A 13919-nucleotide genomic window follows, 5' to 3' on the forward strand; every position below is an offset into this window, starting at 1 on the left:
GCCGGTGTAGAGTTGTAGAATTCTATCTTGTATTCTTCACAAAAGCCTCTAAAAATTTTGCCGTCGAACTGAGTGTCGTTGTCAGATATTAGAGCTTTTGGTATGCCGATCTGAGCGATGATATTCTGCCAGACAAACTTATTCACGTCTTTCTCCTTTATGGATGTTAGTGCTTCTGCCTCCACCCACTTTGTGAAGTAGTCTATTGCTGCTAGAAAGAACTTTCTGTTGTCGGGTGCCGTTGGAAGTGGTCCTCATATGTCCATGCCCCACATTGCGAAGGGCCATGGGCTAGTTAAAGGTAGGAGTTCTCTGGCTGGTTGATGTATTTGGTGTGCGAACTTCTGACATTTCTCGCACTTCTTGACATACTTCTCTGAGTCTGCTTGCATGTAAGGCCACCAATATCCCTGTGAAATTGCTCTGTTAGCCAATGATCTTCCCCCTTGGTGGCTTCCGCATACGCCTTCATGTATCTCGAACAAGAATGCTTCGACTTTGCTGGGATGAACACACTTTAGGTAAGGTCCTGTGAAGGATTTCTTGTACAAGGCCATTGATGGGGAGAGCCAAAATAGTTGCGACTTTGCTCTAATCTTATTGGCTTCTTTCTTTTCTTCAGGTAAGATGCCATTTTTTAAGAACATTATAATGGGATCCATCCATGAGGGGCCTAATTTGGCACAACATACCTCAGCTACTTTAGGTTCTTCAATGCTTGGTCTTGGTAGGTAGTCGATCAGTAATAGATGAGGGATGGATGTATCTGCCATTGAAGCAAAGCCTGCTAGTTCGTTCGCTCTACTGTTTTCTTCCCTGCCGATCTGCTCTATCCGCACTACCTCAAATTTCATGATCTCTTTTCTGACTAACTCTTAGTACTTAGCCATTCTTTCATCATTTGCCTCGTAGTCGCCTGAAATTTGATTTACCACCAGCTGTGAGTCACTGTAAACCATTAGCTCGGTGGCCTTCATATAGAGTGCTGATTTTAGGCCTACCAGAAGCGCTTGATACTCTGCTTCGTTGTTTGATGCTGGGAAGCCAATGTTGACTGCTTGTTCCACTATTAGGCCATCTGGTGAGATGAGGACTATGCCAAGTCCTACACCGTGCCTGTTGGACATTCCATCCACAAAGAGCTTCCACATCTCTCCAACGAACAGCTTCTAGCAAGTGAAGGGATCGGATGATGCCTTGGGGTTCTGAGTGTTGCTGGTGTTTTCTTCAAAGTCCATACTTGCTGTTTGCCCCTCACTATCTGATTGTACCAAGTTTTTACTTGTTGATGAGTCTTTGCCTGGTGCAACATGGTTTGCCTCTTCCTGCTTGTCTTCACTCCGGTCTATTTTGGAATGTGGCTGGGCATCCTGATTCAGGGGTTGCGCGCTTCCTGCGGCGCTTTCCATCCTCATTTCGGTTGCACCAGTCAAGTCAACTGGGCAGATGTGATGGCTTCCTGGTGTGAACTCTGCCACAAAGTCTGCCAATGTTTGGGATTTTATTGCGGTTCTAGATTGAAACTTGATGTTAAACTGTCCCAACTCCACTGCCCACTTCAAGATTCGCCCAGAAAAGTCCACCCTCTCAAACAAGACTTTTAGGGGAAAAGCCGTTAGGACGATTATGGTGTGGGCGTGGAAGTAATGCGACAGCTTTCTTGAGGCCATCATTAAGGCTAAGGCCAGTTTTTTCAATGGTAAGTACCTGGTTTCTGCGTCCAGCAAGGTTTTGCTAACATAAAAGATGGGCAAGTGTTGGATTCCTTCCGCTCTGACCAACACTGCGCTGATTGCGTGTTGTGAAACTGCTAGGCATAAAAAGAGCACTTCTCCAGGTACTGGGGTTACTAACAATGGTGGAGAAGACATGTATTCTTTCAAGTTCTCTAGGGCGCGGTCGCATTCTTCATCCCACTCAAACTTGGCTCTTAATGCTTGGAAGAATGGTCGACATCTGTCTGACGACCGACTTATGAACCGGTTGAGCGCAGTTGCCATGCCAGTGAGATGCTGCACTTCTTTTACTGAGTTGGGCCTCTTTAGATCCTAGATTGCTTTTATCTGAGAGGGGTCCGCTTTTATACCTCAGTTGGTCACCAGGAAACCTAGGAATTTACCTGATCCTACACCGAACGCACACTTGGATGCATTAAGGCGCAGCTTGTTCTTCTTCAGGATCTGGAACATTTCATCTAGGTCCCTGAGATGGTCTTTCTCATCCTTGCTCTTGACCACCATGTCGTCGATGTAAGCCTCCATTGTTCTGCCTAACAATGATTCAAACATCTTGGTGACCATCCGTTAGAATGTTGCCCCTGCGTTCTTTAGGCCAAAGGTCATGACCTTGTAACAATACAGCCCTCTAGGAGTTGCAAAAGATGTGACCTCCTGGTCTGGCTCATACATAGCGATCTGATGGTAACCTCTATACGCATCAAGAAAGCTATGCCGGTTGTGTCCTGCTGTCAGATCTACTAGTTAGTCTATCCGTGGGAGGGGAAAACTGTCCTTTAGGCATGCCTTGTTGACTATTTTGTAATCCACGCAGACACGCCATTTTCCATTCTTCTTTGGCACCACTACGGTATTGGAGATCCACCTGGGGTAGTGCACTTCTCTGATGGCTCCTGCCTTTAGAAGGTTTCCCACTTCTTCAGCCACTATCTCGGTGTGGTGGAGTGCTGATCTGCGAGTGCGCTGTATAACTGGTCTGGCAGTTGAGTGGACGTTTAATTGCTGACAGATGAAGTTTGGGTCAATGTCAGGCATGTCATATGGCGTCCAAGCAAACACTTCGATGTTAGAGGTTAAGAATTCCATGACCTCTATCCTCTCAGTGCTGGACAAAGGCGAGCCAAGCAAAAAGAACTTTTCTGGATCTTTTTCATCTATCCTCACCTGTACCAAGTCTTCCGCCGCCTTCTGTTCGGCTGCCTTGCCAACATCCGTAAACAGTTCATTGTTCTTAGGTTCTTCCACCATCTGTACATATCCCTTGGCAGCGCAGCTGCCATTTACTGTGACGAAGAATTGTTTGGACATAATTTGGTCTCCAAAGACCTCTTCAATTACTCTGGCTTCGTTAGGGAACCGCAATACCTGATGGTAGGTTGACGCTACCGATCGTATGGCATGCAACTATGTCCTTCCCAAGATTATGTTGTAAGTGGAAGGGACTTTCAATACCCAGAATTCCACTTGTTTCGTCATGCTTCCTGCTCTGACTGGGAGGATTATCTTGCCCACTGGCCACTCTGGCATTGAGTTGAATCTGATCAGGGGAGATGTTGCAAGCGCCAAGTCTTTGTCCTCCAATTTCAATTGTTTGAAGGTTTCGTAATACATTATCTCACACGAGCTTCGTTGGTCAATCAAAATCCGTTTGATGTCGAAATCCTTGACGCGTAGGGTAACAACCAGTGCATCATTATGAGGGCAATATATCCTTGCTAAGTCTTTGTCTGAAAAAGATATGACATTCGTGGCCTCTATTCTCCCCTTTTTGATGGCAGGTTGCGCACTTAATACCTCCCTTAAGTGCTTAGCCTTCTTGATCATTCCCCTGAGCTCACATACTCGCTCAGGTTCGAATACCCCATGTATTACGTTAATCATGCCTTGAGGTGGGGCGTCGATCGGCATTCCGTTTGGGTTGTCCTGGTTCTGGGAGGCTGGCTGTGTCCCTCCTTCTATGTACTGGTCCAGGTGCCCAGCTGCCACTAACTCCTTCAGATGTTGTCTCAACGGTGTGCAATTCTCTGTGCGGTGCCCTTTTCATTATGGAAGGTGCATCGAGATCCTTCATCATAGTCTTTTTGTGCTTCTCCCAACTTAGCTGGCCATCGAACAAAAGGTTCATCGCGTATCTCACTGGGAATTCGGTAGATTGGTTTTTTGAACACCGTGGTAATGGCAGTGCGAACTCTTAGCCACCTTTTATCTGGATCCTCTTTGTTAGCCCGTCTGCCTCGCCCATTCCTGTTTGGTCGTTCTACCGTGTTGACTTTTGCCGAAGTCTTTTTATCTGGCACTGCTGTTGCACCAGATTTTTCCTTAGCACGGGTTTCATCCTCCTCCACCCGAATATGTTGGTGCACTCTTTCCATCACGGCCTCCATCGTGAGGGGTGGCGTCATAGTAATTGAGTCCCTCAATTTGTTACCGACTGGCAAGCCCTGTTTGTATTGTACGATGGCGAGGTTTGTAGGACAATCTCCTATCTGGTTGAAAGTTTCCCAGTAGCGACTGTTGTAGGACCTCAATGTCTCCTTGTCGCCCATGTCAATGGAGAGTAGTTGATCAATCTCCACTGGTGTCTTGGTGTTCGTTCTGAACCTAGTCACGAACGCCTCTGCCAATTGCGCCCAGGAGGCGATGTTGCCTTCTGGTAGCCTTTCGAACCAGGTTAAACCCAGGTCGCCTAGGCTTGATGGGAATAGGATGCACATTAAAGCCTTGTTTCGTTGGTATACTGCCATAACCTGGCGAAGGTGGCTTAGGTGCATGTAGGGGTCCGTTTTCCCTTCATACGTAGTGAATTTGGGCTGGTGGAAGCCTAAAGGTAGAGGCGTGTTCTCAATTGCCGGAACGAATGGCGAGGTCTGCAGCCTTGCTAATGCTTTGTCTGTTGGTTCGTAAGCAAGGTGCGGTATTGGCATTCCTACCTCGACGCTCCCATGTGTCCGAGGAGCCAACCGCTGAAGGGCTGAAACTCTACGCAGGTCGCGTGCCCTGGTATCCTCCTTCCATCGTGCCCTTTCTTCAAGCACGGTTCGTAAATCGGACGATCTAGGCAACTCCGTCTACCTGGATGACGCTTGGTCCGTGCACGAGGGTCAATAGGTGCTTCCCTCGGTATATGACCTCTCAGTTCTCGTTCTCTCAGACCTGGAGTAACGAGTCCTGGGAGTTCTTGACTGAGTGTTGCCTGTTCTCAGGCTCCTACTCTCTGCTTATGATGGTGTGGTATGCCTACCACGGTCTTCCGAGTGGCGAGGAGACGTGTTGCTTTTGCGCCCCTCTCCTGTCGCCACCCATTTTCCTTTGATTTGGCGCTTCATAGACTCCATGTCTGCCGCCATCTTCCTTATTAACTCATCTTGTTCCTTTACGCGATCCTCCAGAACTTGAGGATTGATCCTCCGCCTCTGTCTTTCAGGACTTTGAGAGCGACGGGGGCTATTAGTCCGCCTCCCCCTTGCATCCCTCTGTGGGTTCTGTCGCTAGGGCTCTAAATCTGCCATGGGAGGAATAGAAGGCAAACCTTCGCGCCTCCTACTCCCCTCTGGGATTTGTCCGTCGATGGCGGATTGCGGCAAATCTTCATTATGTGCCATTACTTCCAATTAAAGAGGAAAAAACTTGATCAAGAGGTTTTGTTCTTTCTGGTCTTCCCACAGGCGGCGCCAATTGTACAAGCATGAAATATTCTTCTCGTATAATCCTATTGATCAAGTCTACGCTCCTCCGTACGTCGTCGGTTTACTCCCTGAAAACACAAACGTGAGCTAGCCGACGGGTGTGTGCCGGATACCCCTCCGATGCCTAAGTTAGCAAAATAGATAAATAGGCAAAAGTTGTGTGTATTCGAGAATCAAAGTTGTGTTACCTCTTCCATAGGTTATGTTATGAGCTTTTATAGATTCTGCGTGGCACAATCCTAGTAGGACTCTTATTCCTCTATGTAGAGTCCTCTTAGGAATCACATTCCTGAAAGATAATGCTTATCTTTTAACAGCCCCCTCACTGCTTAAATCAAGTGAGATGGTTTTACCTTGGTAGTATGACAAAACGACCGAGCTAACATGGCCATGCTAAACTGGAAAATATGACCGAGCTCTAACCAGCTCGGTTCTTCCCTTTATAGCTTGTACCTCAGTTTCACCTGTTGAGACCGAGCTAACCATAGCAAGCTTGGGCCGAGCTAATCTAGAGCAAGGTCCTGAGGAAAGCTCAAAACATCTCAGCTCAGAATGGTATGACCGAGCTAATTGTTACCACTCTGACTGTGGTGACCGTGCTAACTTCAAGGCTCTTTTTAGACCGAGCTAACTACAAGGCCCTTTTACTCAGCCCTTTCTTACTGCGGCCCACAAAACGGCCCATTACCTAGCTTAGCCCAATTTACTTATAAATTACCCTTTTACTCAGCCCTTTCTTACTCCTAACGAAAAGAGTCGGAATGAAGCACACCAATAGTCTATAAAAAACTATACAAGTTAGACCCCTAATGAAAGGGACGCCAATAGTTTAGGGGGTCTATTTCTCCGCTTTTATAATTTAAGGGTTAAAGTAATACTTCACAATAGCTTATCTATTTGCATGCTTTTATAATTTTGGAGGTTAAAATGATATTTTTTTAATAGTTTAGAAGGTTATGGTGGAAATAATCCCAGCTGTAATTATTGGTTGTATTTCCACATTATTTGATAAGACTCTTCTATTTTGCTAATAAATGCAAGAGACAAAACAATACAAAGGTATCTTCGACCAGGAAACAGAAGTTGCATTTTTTATTTTATTTTTTTAAATGGTAAAAGGATACATTTTGATGCAAACTAACAAAAATATTGTCATTTATTTTATAGGGCATGTCATGGCTCTTGCTGAGTGAAAGGACAAGGAAAAATAGAAAAAATAAACCACCACAAAATGCTTCTTTTTTTTTTTCAAAACAAAAGTGTTGATTGCCTCGAAAATGGTACATATCATATTTGAAATTTCAAGCCTCTTGTTTCTTATAAGAAAGAAAATATGAGAAAGAGGCACAAAGAGACTACAACAAATACTGCAGGCTTTAACAAATCTTTAGTCTTCTCTGGAATCACTTGAATCCTTGATCAATCTCACTATACCTTCACATTTAATTGCGCAGATTTTGCAAGTTAGAGAGAGAGAGTAGATACTGGTAAAGTCTAAACACTACTATACCTATTTATATCCAAACAAAACAAAAAATAGTATTGTAATTTCTAGGAGCACTACTAGAAGAAAAAAATACTTTTTGTGATCACCATAAGCCATCAAAAATAATAAAAATACAATCACAAAAGACATTTTGCGATGGCCCATGTGACTACAAATGGGGAACGCAAATGTGGGGGTGGCAAATACCTTTTGCGACAGTAAAGCAGCAGTTACAAATTATTTGTAACTACTAAAACTACTTTTTGCCACAGTTATTTTTCCATCGCAAAACAAAAATAAAAAAATACTTTTAGCGACCATTTTTTACGGTCGCAAATAATTATTTATTATAAAATTCATATATACATTTGCTATAACAAAAAAATCAATTGCAAGCACCTAAAAATTTTTTTAATGAAAAAAAACAAAATTAACCATGGGGGCCGAATAAATATGTATTCAGAAGAGGTTCAAATAGAGCACTGAAAATGCTGGTAAGGCTAACTCGGCGTGATCAAACCCATTGAACAAGAACAAGGCCAAGTAAAATCTAGCCCGTGGGCCGAATATGTCAAAAAGTTTTTGACATACCTGGGGGTCCCAAATATGATAATGAAGGGTGATGATGAAAGGGTGGGCCCTTGGAGAGCAATATAAAAAGGAAAAGCATCAGCCAAAGAGAGGTATGTGAGAATATACAAGATAACTTGAGATAGAAGTAAATTGGAGAGAATATTGACTTGTCCATCGGAGTGCTAATTTCGGTACCCCCGACCGGAGTGTTCATCCCTTTTTCAGGTAGTAATCAGAGGATCAAGGATGTTTAACTGGATTCTGGAGTATTTCCAAACCACTTCTCCACAATTGGCACTGTCTGTGGGAATACTCAAGTGTGTCCATGGCAGGCGTGACAGATGATCCTTCGATAGTTGCTGACGATGTTACACCAAGAGATGACATTACTCCAAGAAACATGCTTGGACCGAAGAATATCACCGCGTGACGGGCTTTGAACTTCGACCCAGTAGCTCAAACCTCACCCTCAACTTCTGTGCAGGAGACTATGCAAACGATCATGGATCAAGCAAAACGAAATGAACAACGTCTAGAAGATACGATGGCTGAAAACGAGCCCTTGCGTAAGGAATTGGCCCTAGAGTTAGCCAAATCCCAACAAGCCGCACGCCATGACTGGAGTCGATCCTCAGAAAAGAAGAAGGATGATCGACAACGTCGACTTTGGAAACATGATAATGGCAATGATTCCTACTCACCATTTCAGGAACCCAGAAAGAAGGGTCGAGTCAATGTATTGAGCTTATCCGAATGAAGTCCATATGTACAGCACAGGTGAGGGAAAGGAAGTGATGATTCAGATGAAGAGGACAGGTACGACCCTTTTGTACGACGCATTGCAAGGGTTGTACTGTCTAAAAAGTTCAAAGCACCAACATTCACCCTATACGATGGAAAATCAGATCCCGCTGACCACATTCGTCATTATAAACAAGCAATGACGTTGCATGCTGATGATGAAGCCCTCATGTGTCGAACATTTCCAAGTAGCCTGGGACCGTTAGTCGTCAGATGGTACTATAAACCGGAGCCGACGTCAATAAGAAGCTTTCATCAACTCCAAAAATCCTTCAGGGCAAGATTCATCACCAACGAAATTCAGCAAAAGCAAGCCGACTCTCTCTGGGCAATGCAAATTAAACCAGAAGAGACCCTCTATGAGTATTCAACGTGCTATTGGGAATGTTTCAACTTGGTGGATGATGCCTGTAATGATTCCATGGCCATTACTGCCTTTAAGATGGGATTACACCCTGATAGTTCTCGCCGCAGTTCGTTAACCAGATGGCCTCCCAAAACAGCTTGGGCACTAATGAAGAAAGGTAAAGAATATTGTAAAGTAGAAAACGATGCCCTGCGCGTCAAGGTTGGATGGAAAGTCATTAAATCGACTCCATCTGGTCTGGTTCAGTCGATAAGCGTTGTGCCATCAAGGAGCCCCGAACCTCGGACTCGGACTAAATGAGACAACTAGCGTGATTCACAACGTTCAAGCGGCCAATGTTCACACCATTCAAACAAACAATATCAAGTGGCGCACAAGACGTTCGGACAAGAAGTATATGGAATTGATGGAGCCGATCAATAAGATCATGCCCAAAGTCCAACATCTTCCATTCTTTAAGTGGTCGTCCAAGATGATGGGACCTCCTGATACAAGAAGAAGGAATAAGCAGTGTGAATATCACAAGGACCATGGCTACGATACTGACAGTTGTTATGCACGGAAGGACCATCTGGAGGAGTTGGTACAAGACGGCCGGCTGGCGCAACACGTCTGAAAGAACAATCCATCGAACATGGTAGCCCTACGGCCGGATTCACCTTCATTTGGTGTAATTCACATGATATAAAGCCTACCATCGTCAGCTGAGGTACATACAATTCAAATGCAACCTAGCCTACCCAAGCCAATCACACCAGCCAAATGGCCACATGAAACTGGCAGGATTAGCTTCGATGACACCGACCTAGATGGAGTAACTCTCCCCCACACTGATCCCCTCGTCGTAGAGCAACGCGTGAACAGATTCACAATTGAGTGTGTTCTCATCAATCAGGGAAGCACCTTAGAAATAATGTATTACAAGACGTTTGTTAAACTTGGCTTCACTGATTTGGATCTGTTACCTACCAATTACCCATTGTTAGGCTTCAACGCCAACCCCGAGTATCCCTTAGGTAAGATTACACTACCAGTACGGGCGGGTAATAGATCAGTAGACGTGGAATTTCTGGTCATCAAACTCCCGTCACCATACAATCTTATTATGGAAAAGACTTGGTTGCATACTATGCAGGCTGTGCCAAGCACCTACCATCAACTACTCCACTTTCCAACTGAGTATGGCATTGAGCAAATTCGGGGTTCTCAGAAATCGACACAGGCATGCTATCTTATTGCTGCTGCACAGAGGCCAAAGGAAATGGAAGTGAACTCGATTGAAATACCAGATCGAAAGAGCCTCGAGGACATTGGGAAAATCCTCAGTGAAAAGGCAACTGAAGACCTTGATCGGATCGAAATCAATGGGAGTCCTGACAAATTCTTCACAATCGGCACTTCCCTGAACGAAGTTGATAGAGGCGAGCTGGCGTCCTTCTTACTCAGCAACCTTGATGTGTTTGCGTGGACACCATTTGAGATGCCAGGGGTGGATCTAGTCGTGGCCCAACATCGTTTAAACATCGATCCAAAAGTCAAACCAATCATTCAGAAAAGTCGACGGTCAGCCACGGAGCATGCATCGGCTGTTGTTGATGAAGTTGACAGATTGCTTGATGCCGAGGTAATTCGTGAAATCACTTATCCCACATGGTTGTCCAATACCGTGGTTGTAAAGAAGAAAAATGGATCTTGGCGGGTTTGTGTCGATTTCATGGACTTGAACAAGGCCTGTCCAAAGGATTGTTTTCCTCTTCCTAAAATCGACCAACTTGTGGACGCAACGGCACATCATCAGCGCATGAGCTTTTTGGATGCCTACAGGGGTTATCACCAAATTACCATGCATCTAGAGGATCAAGAAAAGACTACATTCCTCACCCTAAGGAGAACCTATTGCTACAAGGTCATGCCTTTCGGACTGAAGAATGTAGAGGCAATTTACCAAAGACTGGTTACCATTATGTTCAAGGAACAACTCGGCCGCACCATGGAAGTATACATCGATGGCATGGTGGTGAAATCCAAGAAAAAGCATGCCCATCTAGTCGATTTAGCAGAGAGCTTCTACATTCTCCGAAAGTACAAGATGAAATTGAACGCCTCGAAATGTGAATTTGGTATCAGATTCGACAAATTTCTCAGCTATATTGTCAACCATCGCGGAATAGAGGCCAACCAGAGGCAGATCACAGCAATTATAGAACTTGGCTCCCCTCGGTCGGTCAAAAAAGTTCAAAAGTTGATGGGGATGGCTGACGCCCTCAATAGGTTTATCAGTTGTTCCTTAAATCACTGCCGATAAATTTTTCACGCACTTCGGTAGGGTAAAGCATTTGAATAGACCCTTGAGTGCTAGGCCGCGCTAGACGGCTTGAAAACTTATCTCCGATCAGTACCACTCTTGGCAACCCCATTGGTAAGCGATCCCTTCATCTTGTATCTTGCGATATCAGATCGGGCGATCAGCGTCGTGCCATTAAAGAAAAAACTCGGGGAGCAGCGACCAATTTACTATGTAAAGAAGGCAATGGTCGACGCCGAAACACGATATCTACCACTGGAAAAGCTCATCCTTGCTCTCGTTGTGGCTGGAAGAAAGTTGAAGCACTATTTTCAGGCTCACACCATAGGGGTTTTAACGGACTATCCCCTCTGGTCAACGCTCCGTAGCGCGGAAGCATCAGGGCGAGTCTCGAAATGGGCTTTGTAACTCGGCCAGTATGATATCCAGTTTTTACCTAGAACTGCGATCAAGGGACAAGTGCTCGCCGACTTTGTAGCCGAGTTCACGGGATGCCATGCCAACTTCAAGTCCGATCAAGTGCAACCTAAACCTGACTGGCGAATATATGTTTGCAACATTTGGCAAATGGACTATGACAGATCATCCAACCAACGTGGCAGCGGGACAGGCATAGTAATCATGACCCCCAAAGGGGCAATAATCGAGCAAACAGTTAAATTGACCTTTGATGCATCAAATAACGAGGCCAAATATGAAACATTGCTAACCGGCCTTCGTAATGCACTTCACCTCAGTGTACAACAATTAATTGTTTTCTGTGACTCGAAATTAGTCATCAATTAGTTGAAAGGGGAATATGCAGCTAAAAATGACCGTATGACAGCCTACATGAAAACGGCGAATTCCTTGCTCACAAAATTCAATCACCACGAGTTGAATTAGATAACCCGGGATCAGAACACGCATGCGAATGCCCTTGCTTGCCTAGCCTCCGCCGTTAACTCAGAAGTCAAACGAACAATCGAAGTAGGGTTCATCACAAAGCCGAGCATCACCTCTTCTGAACTAGTTCAAATTAACATCATTAAACCATGACCAAGTTGGATGGACCCTATCGCTGCATTCTTTTCCTCAAAACAGCTCCCAACTAAGAAAGAAGCCCACAAGCTGCGAAATAAAGCCCTGCGATACTATCTGGATCCGCAGAGAAAGCTTTACAAAAAATCTCTCTCTGGGCCGTACCTGGAATGTGTTCACCCAGATAAAGTTGAGAAACTCTTGGCCAAAATACATGAAGGTAGCTGTGGTGCCCATTCTGGAGGACGCTCATTGGTCCACCGAGCAGTAACGCAGGGGTATTATTGGCCGACTATGCGAACGGATGCTGAGAACTACGTAAAGAAGTGTGAACAATGCCAAAAGTTTTCCTTATTAACTCATCTACCTGCCGAAGAATTAAATTCCACTACTAGTCCTTGGTCATTCGCTCAATGGGGACTTGATATCGTCAAACCATTACGGCAGGCTCCAAGGAACAAGCGATTCCTAATCGTCGCAATAGATTATTTTACAAAGTGGATTGAAGTAGAGGCATTAACACATATTCGAGATGTTGATGTTAAACATTTTGTATGGAAAAATATTATAACACGATTTGGCATACCAAGGGAACTTGTCTTCAACAACAGCACCCAATTCGATTGTGGTGTCTATCGGGAGTTATGCAACACATATGGTATCCGGCCCTACTTTTCCTCGCCGGCATACCCACAAAGTAACAGTTAGGCTGAGGCCTTCAATAAAGTGATCCGAGACGGCATCAAGAAACGATTGGAAAAGGCCAAAGGCAGGTGGGTTGAAGAATTACCCAATGTGTTGCGGGCTTATCGCATCACTCCAAGGCGGTCTACTAGAGAAATGTCGTTCGCTTTTTGCTTTGGGACACAGGCTATTATCCCTCTTGAAATCGGCCTGCCCACACTAAAATCCAAGGTTTTTGACATGGGCCGTAATGACATAATGTTGGCTTTAGATCTGACTTTGATTGAAGAACGCTAAGATCGTGCTCTTGTGTGTATGGTGCGGTATCAGCAACAGCTTGCCAAGTTATAAAACCAGTGCGTGCAGTTGCGTCGTTACACACCTAGAGAACTGGTCCTCAAGAAAGTGCTTCATGCTACTAAGAATGCAGCAGACGGTAAATTAGGCCCCAACTGGGATGGTCCTTATCATATTGATTCGATTGCCGGAACAGGGGCGTATCGCCTTTCAGACATGGCTGGCAGAAGTTTGTCACACCCCTAGAATTCGACCCATTTGCATAAATTTTATCATTAAGCCAACTTGTATAACATGCTAGTTTGTTTCTAATTTTTGTTGTTATGCTAACATGTACACATCTACGAATTCTGCAATGCAGTGCCTTTTTTATCGTCGTCTCGTTAATAATGGTTGAATAACAAATAAGCCTCCGAATTCGGAGCGCCCTTCGTGAATATCACGATTGGCCAATGCAAAGACTCCAAATTCAAAGCGCCCTTCGTGCATGTTCACGTTTGGGCCGAATAAGCCTCCAAATTCGGAGCGCCCTTTGTGGATATTTCAAAAATATATTTGTTGTCTATTTTTTAAGAGACAAATGCGAAAAATGAAAATGTTATGATTATTAAATCGAATTAAATTTTTAGCCAATACAAAGACTTCGAATTCAGAGCGCCCTTCGTGAATGTTCACGTTTGGGCCGAATAAGCCTCCGAATTTGGAGCGCCCTTCGTGGATATCACGATTGGCCAATGCAAAGACTCCGAATTCGGAGCATCTTTCGTAGATATCACAATTGGCCAATGTAAAAACTCCGAATTCAGAGTGCCCTTCGTGCATGTTCACATTTGGGCCGAATAAGCCTCCGAATCCGGAGCACCCTTCGTACATATCACGATTGGCCAATCCAAAGATTCTAAATTCGGAGCGCCCTTCGTGCATGTTCATGTTTGGGCTGAATAAGCTCCAAATCCAGAGCGCC

At 44.7% G+C, this 13919-nt stretch overlaps 1 protein-coding gene across 1 annotated transcript; it reads left to right on the forward strand.

Annotated features, from left to right (window-relative positions):
- Positions 1-9124: 9124 nt before the first annotated feature.
- LOC145814471 (uncharacterized) lies at positions 9125-12955 on the forward strand. Its single transcript, XM_082911304.1, has 3 exons — positions 9125-9232; positions 9545-10603; positions 12845-12955. The coding sequence occupies exons 1-3, from the start codon at positions 9125-9127 to the stop codon at positions 12953-12955; spliced, it is 1278 nt and encodes a 425-aa protein (XP_082767430.1).
- The last annotated feature ends 964 nt before the right edge of the window (positions 12956-13919 follow it).

This window comes from Camellia sinensis, unplaced genomic scaffold (genome assembly GCF_055761805.1).
Source record: "Camellia sinensis isolate YWXY unplaced genomic scaffold, ASM5576180v1 Unanchor10, whole genome shotgun sequence".
NCBI lineage: Eukaryota > Viridiplantae > Streptophyta > Magnoliopsida > Ericales > Theaceae > Camellia > Camellia sinensis.

Bases quoted from the DNA above. Each gene is read 5' to 3' on its own strand.
- LOC145814471 (XM_082911304.1), top strand. From the start codon at position 9,125: ATGGGACCTCCTGATACAAGAAGAAGGAATAAGCAGTGTGAATATCAC. The intron at 9,233-9,544 runs GTACAAGACGGC...CTCATCAATCAG, and splicing joins AGGACCATCTGGAGGAGTTG to GGAAGCACCTTAGAAATAAT. The intron at 10,604-12,844 runs GTTACCATTATG...TTTGGGACACAG, and splicing joins AGGCAATTTACCAAAGACTG to GCTATTATCCCTCTTGAAAT.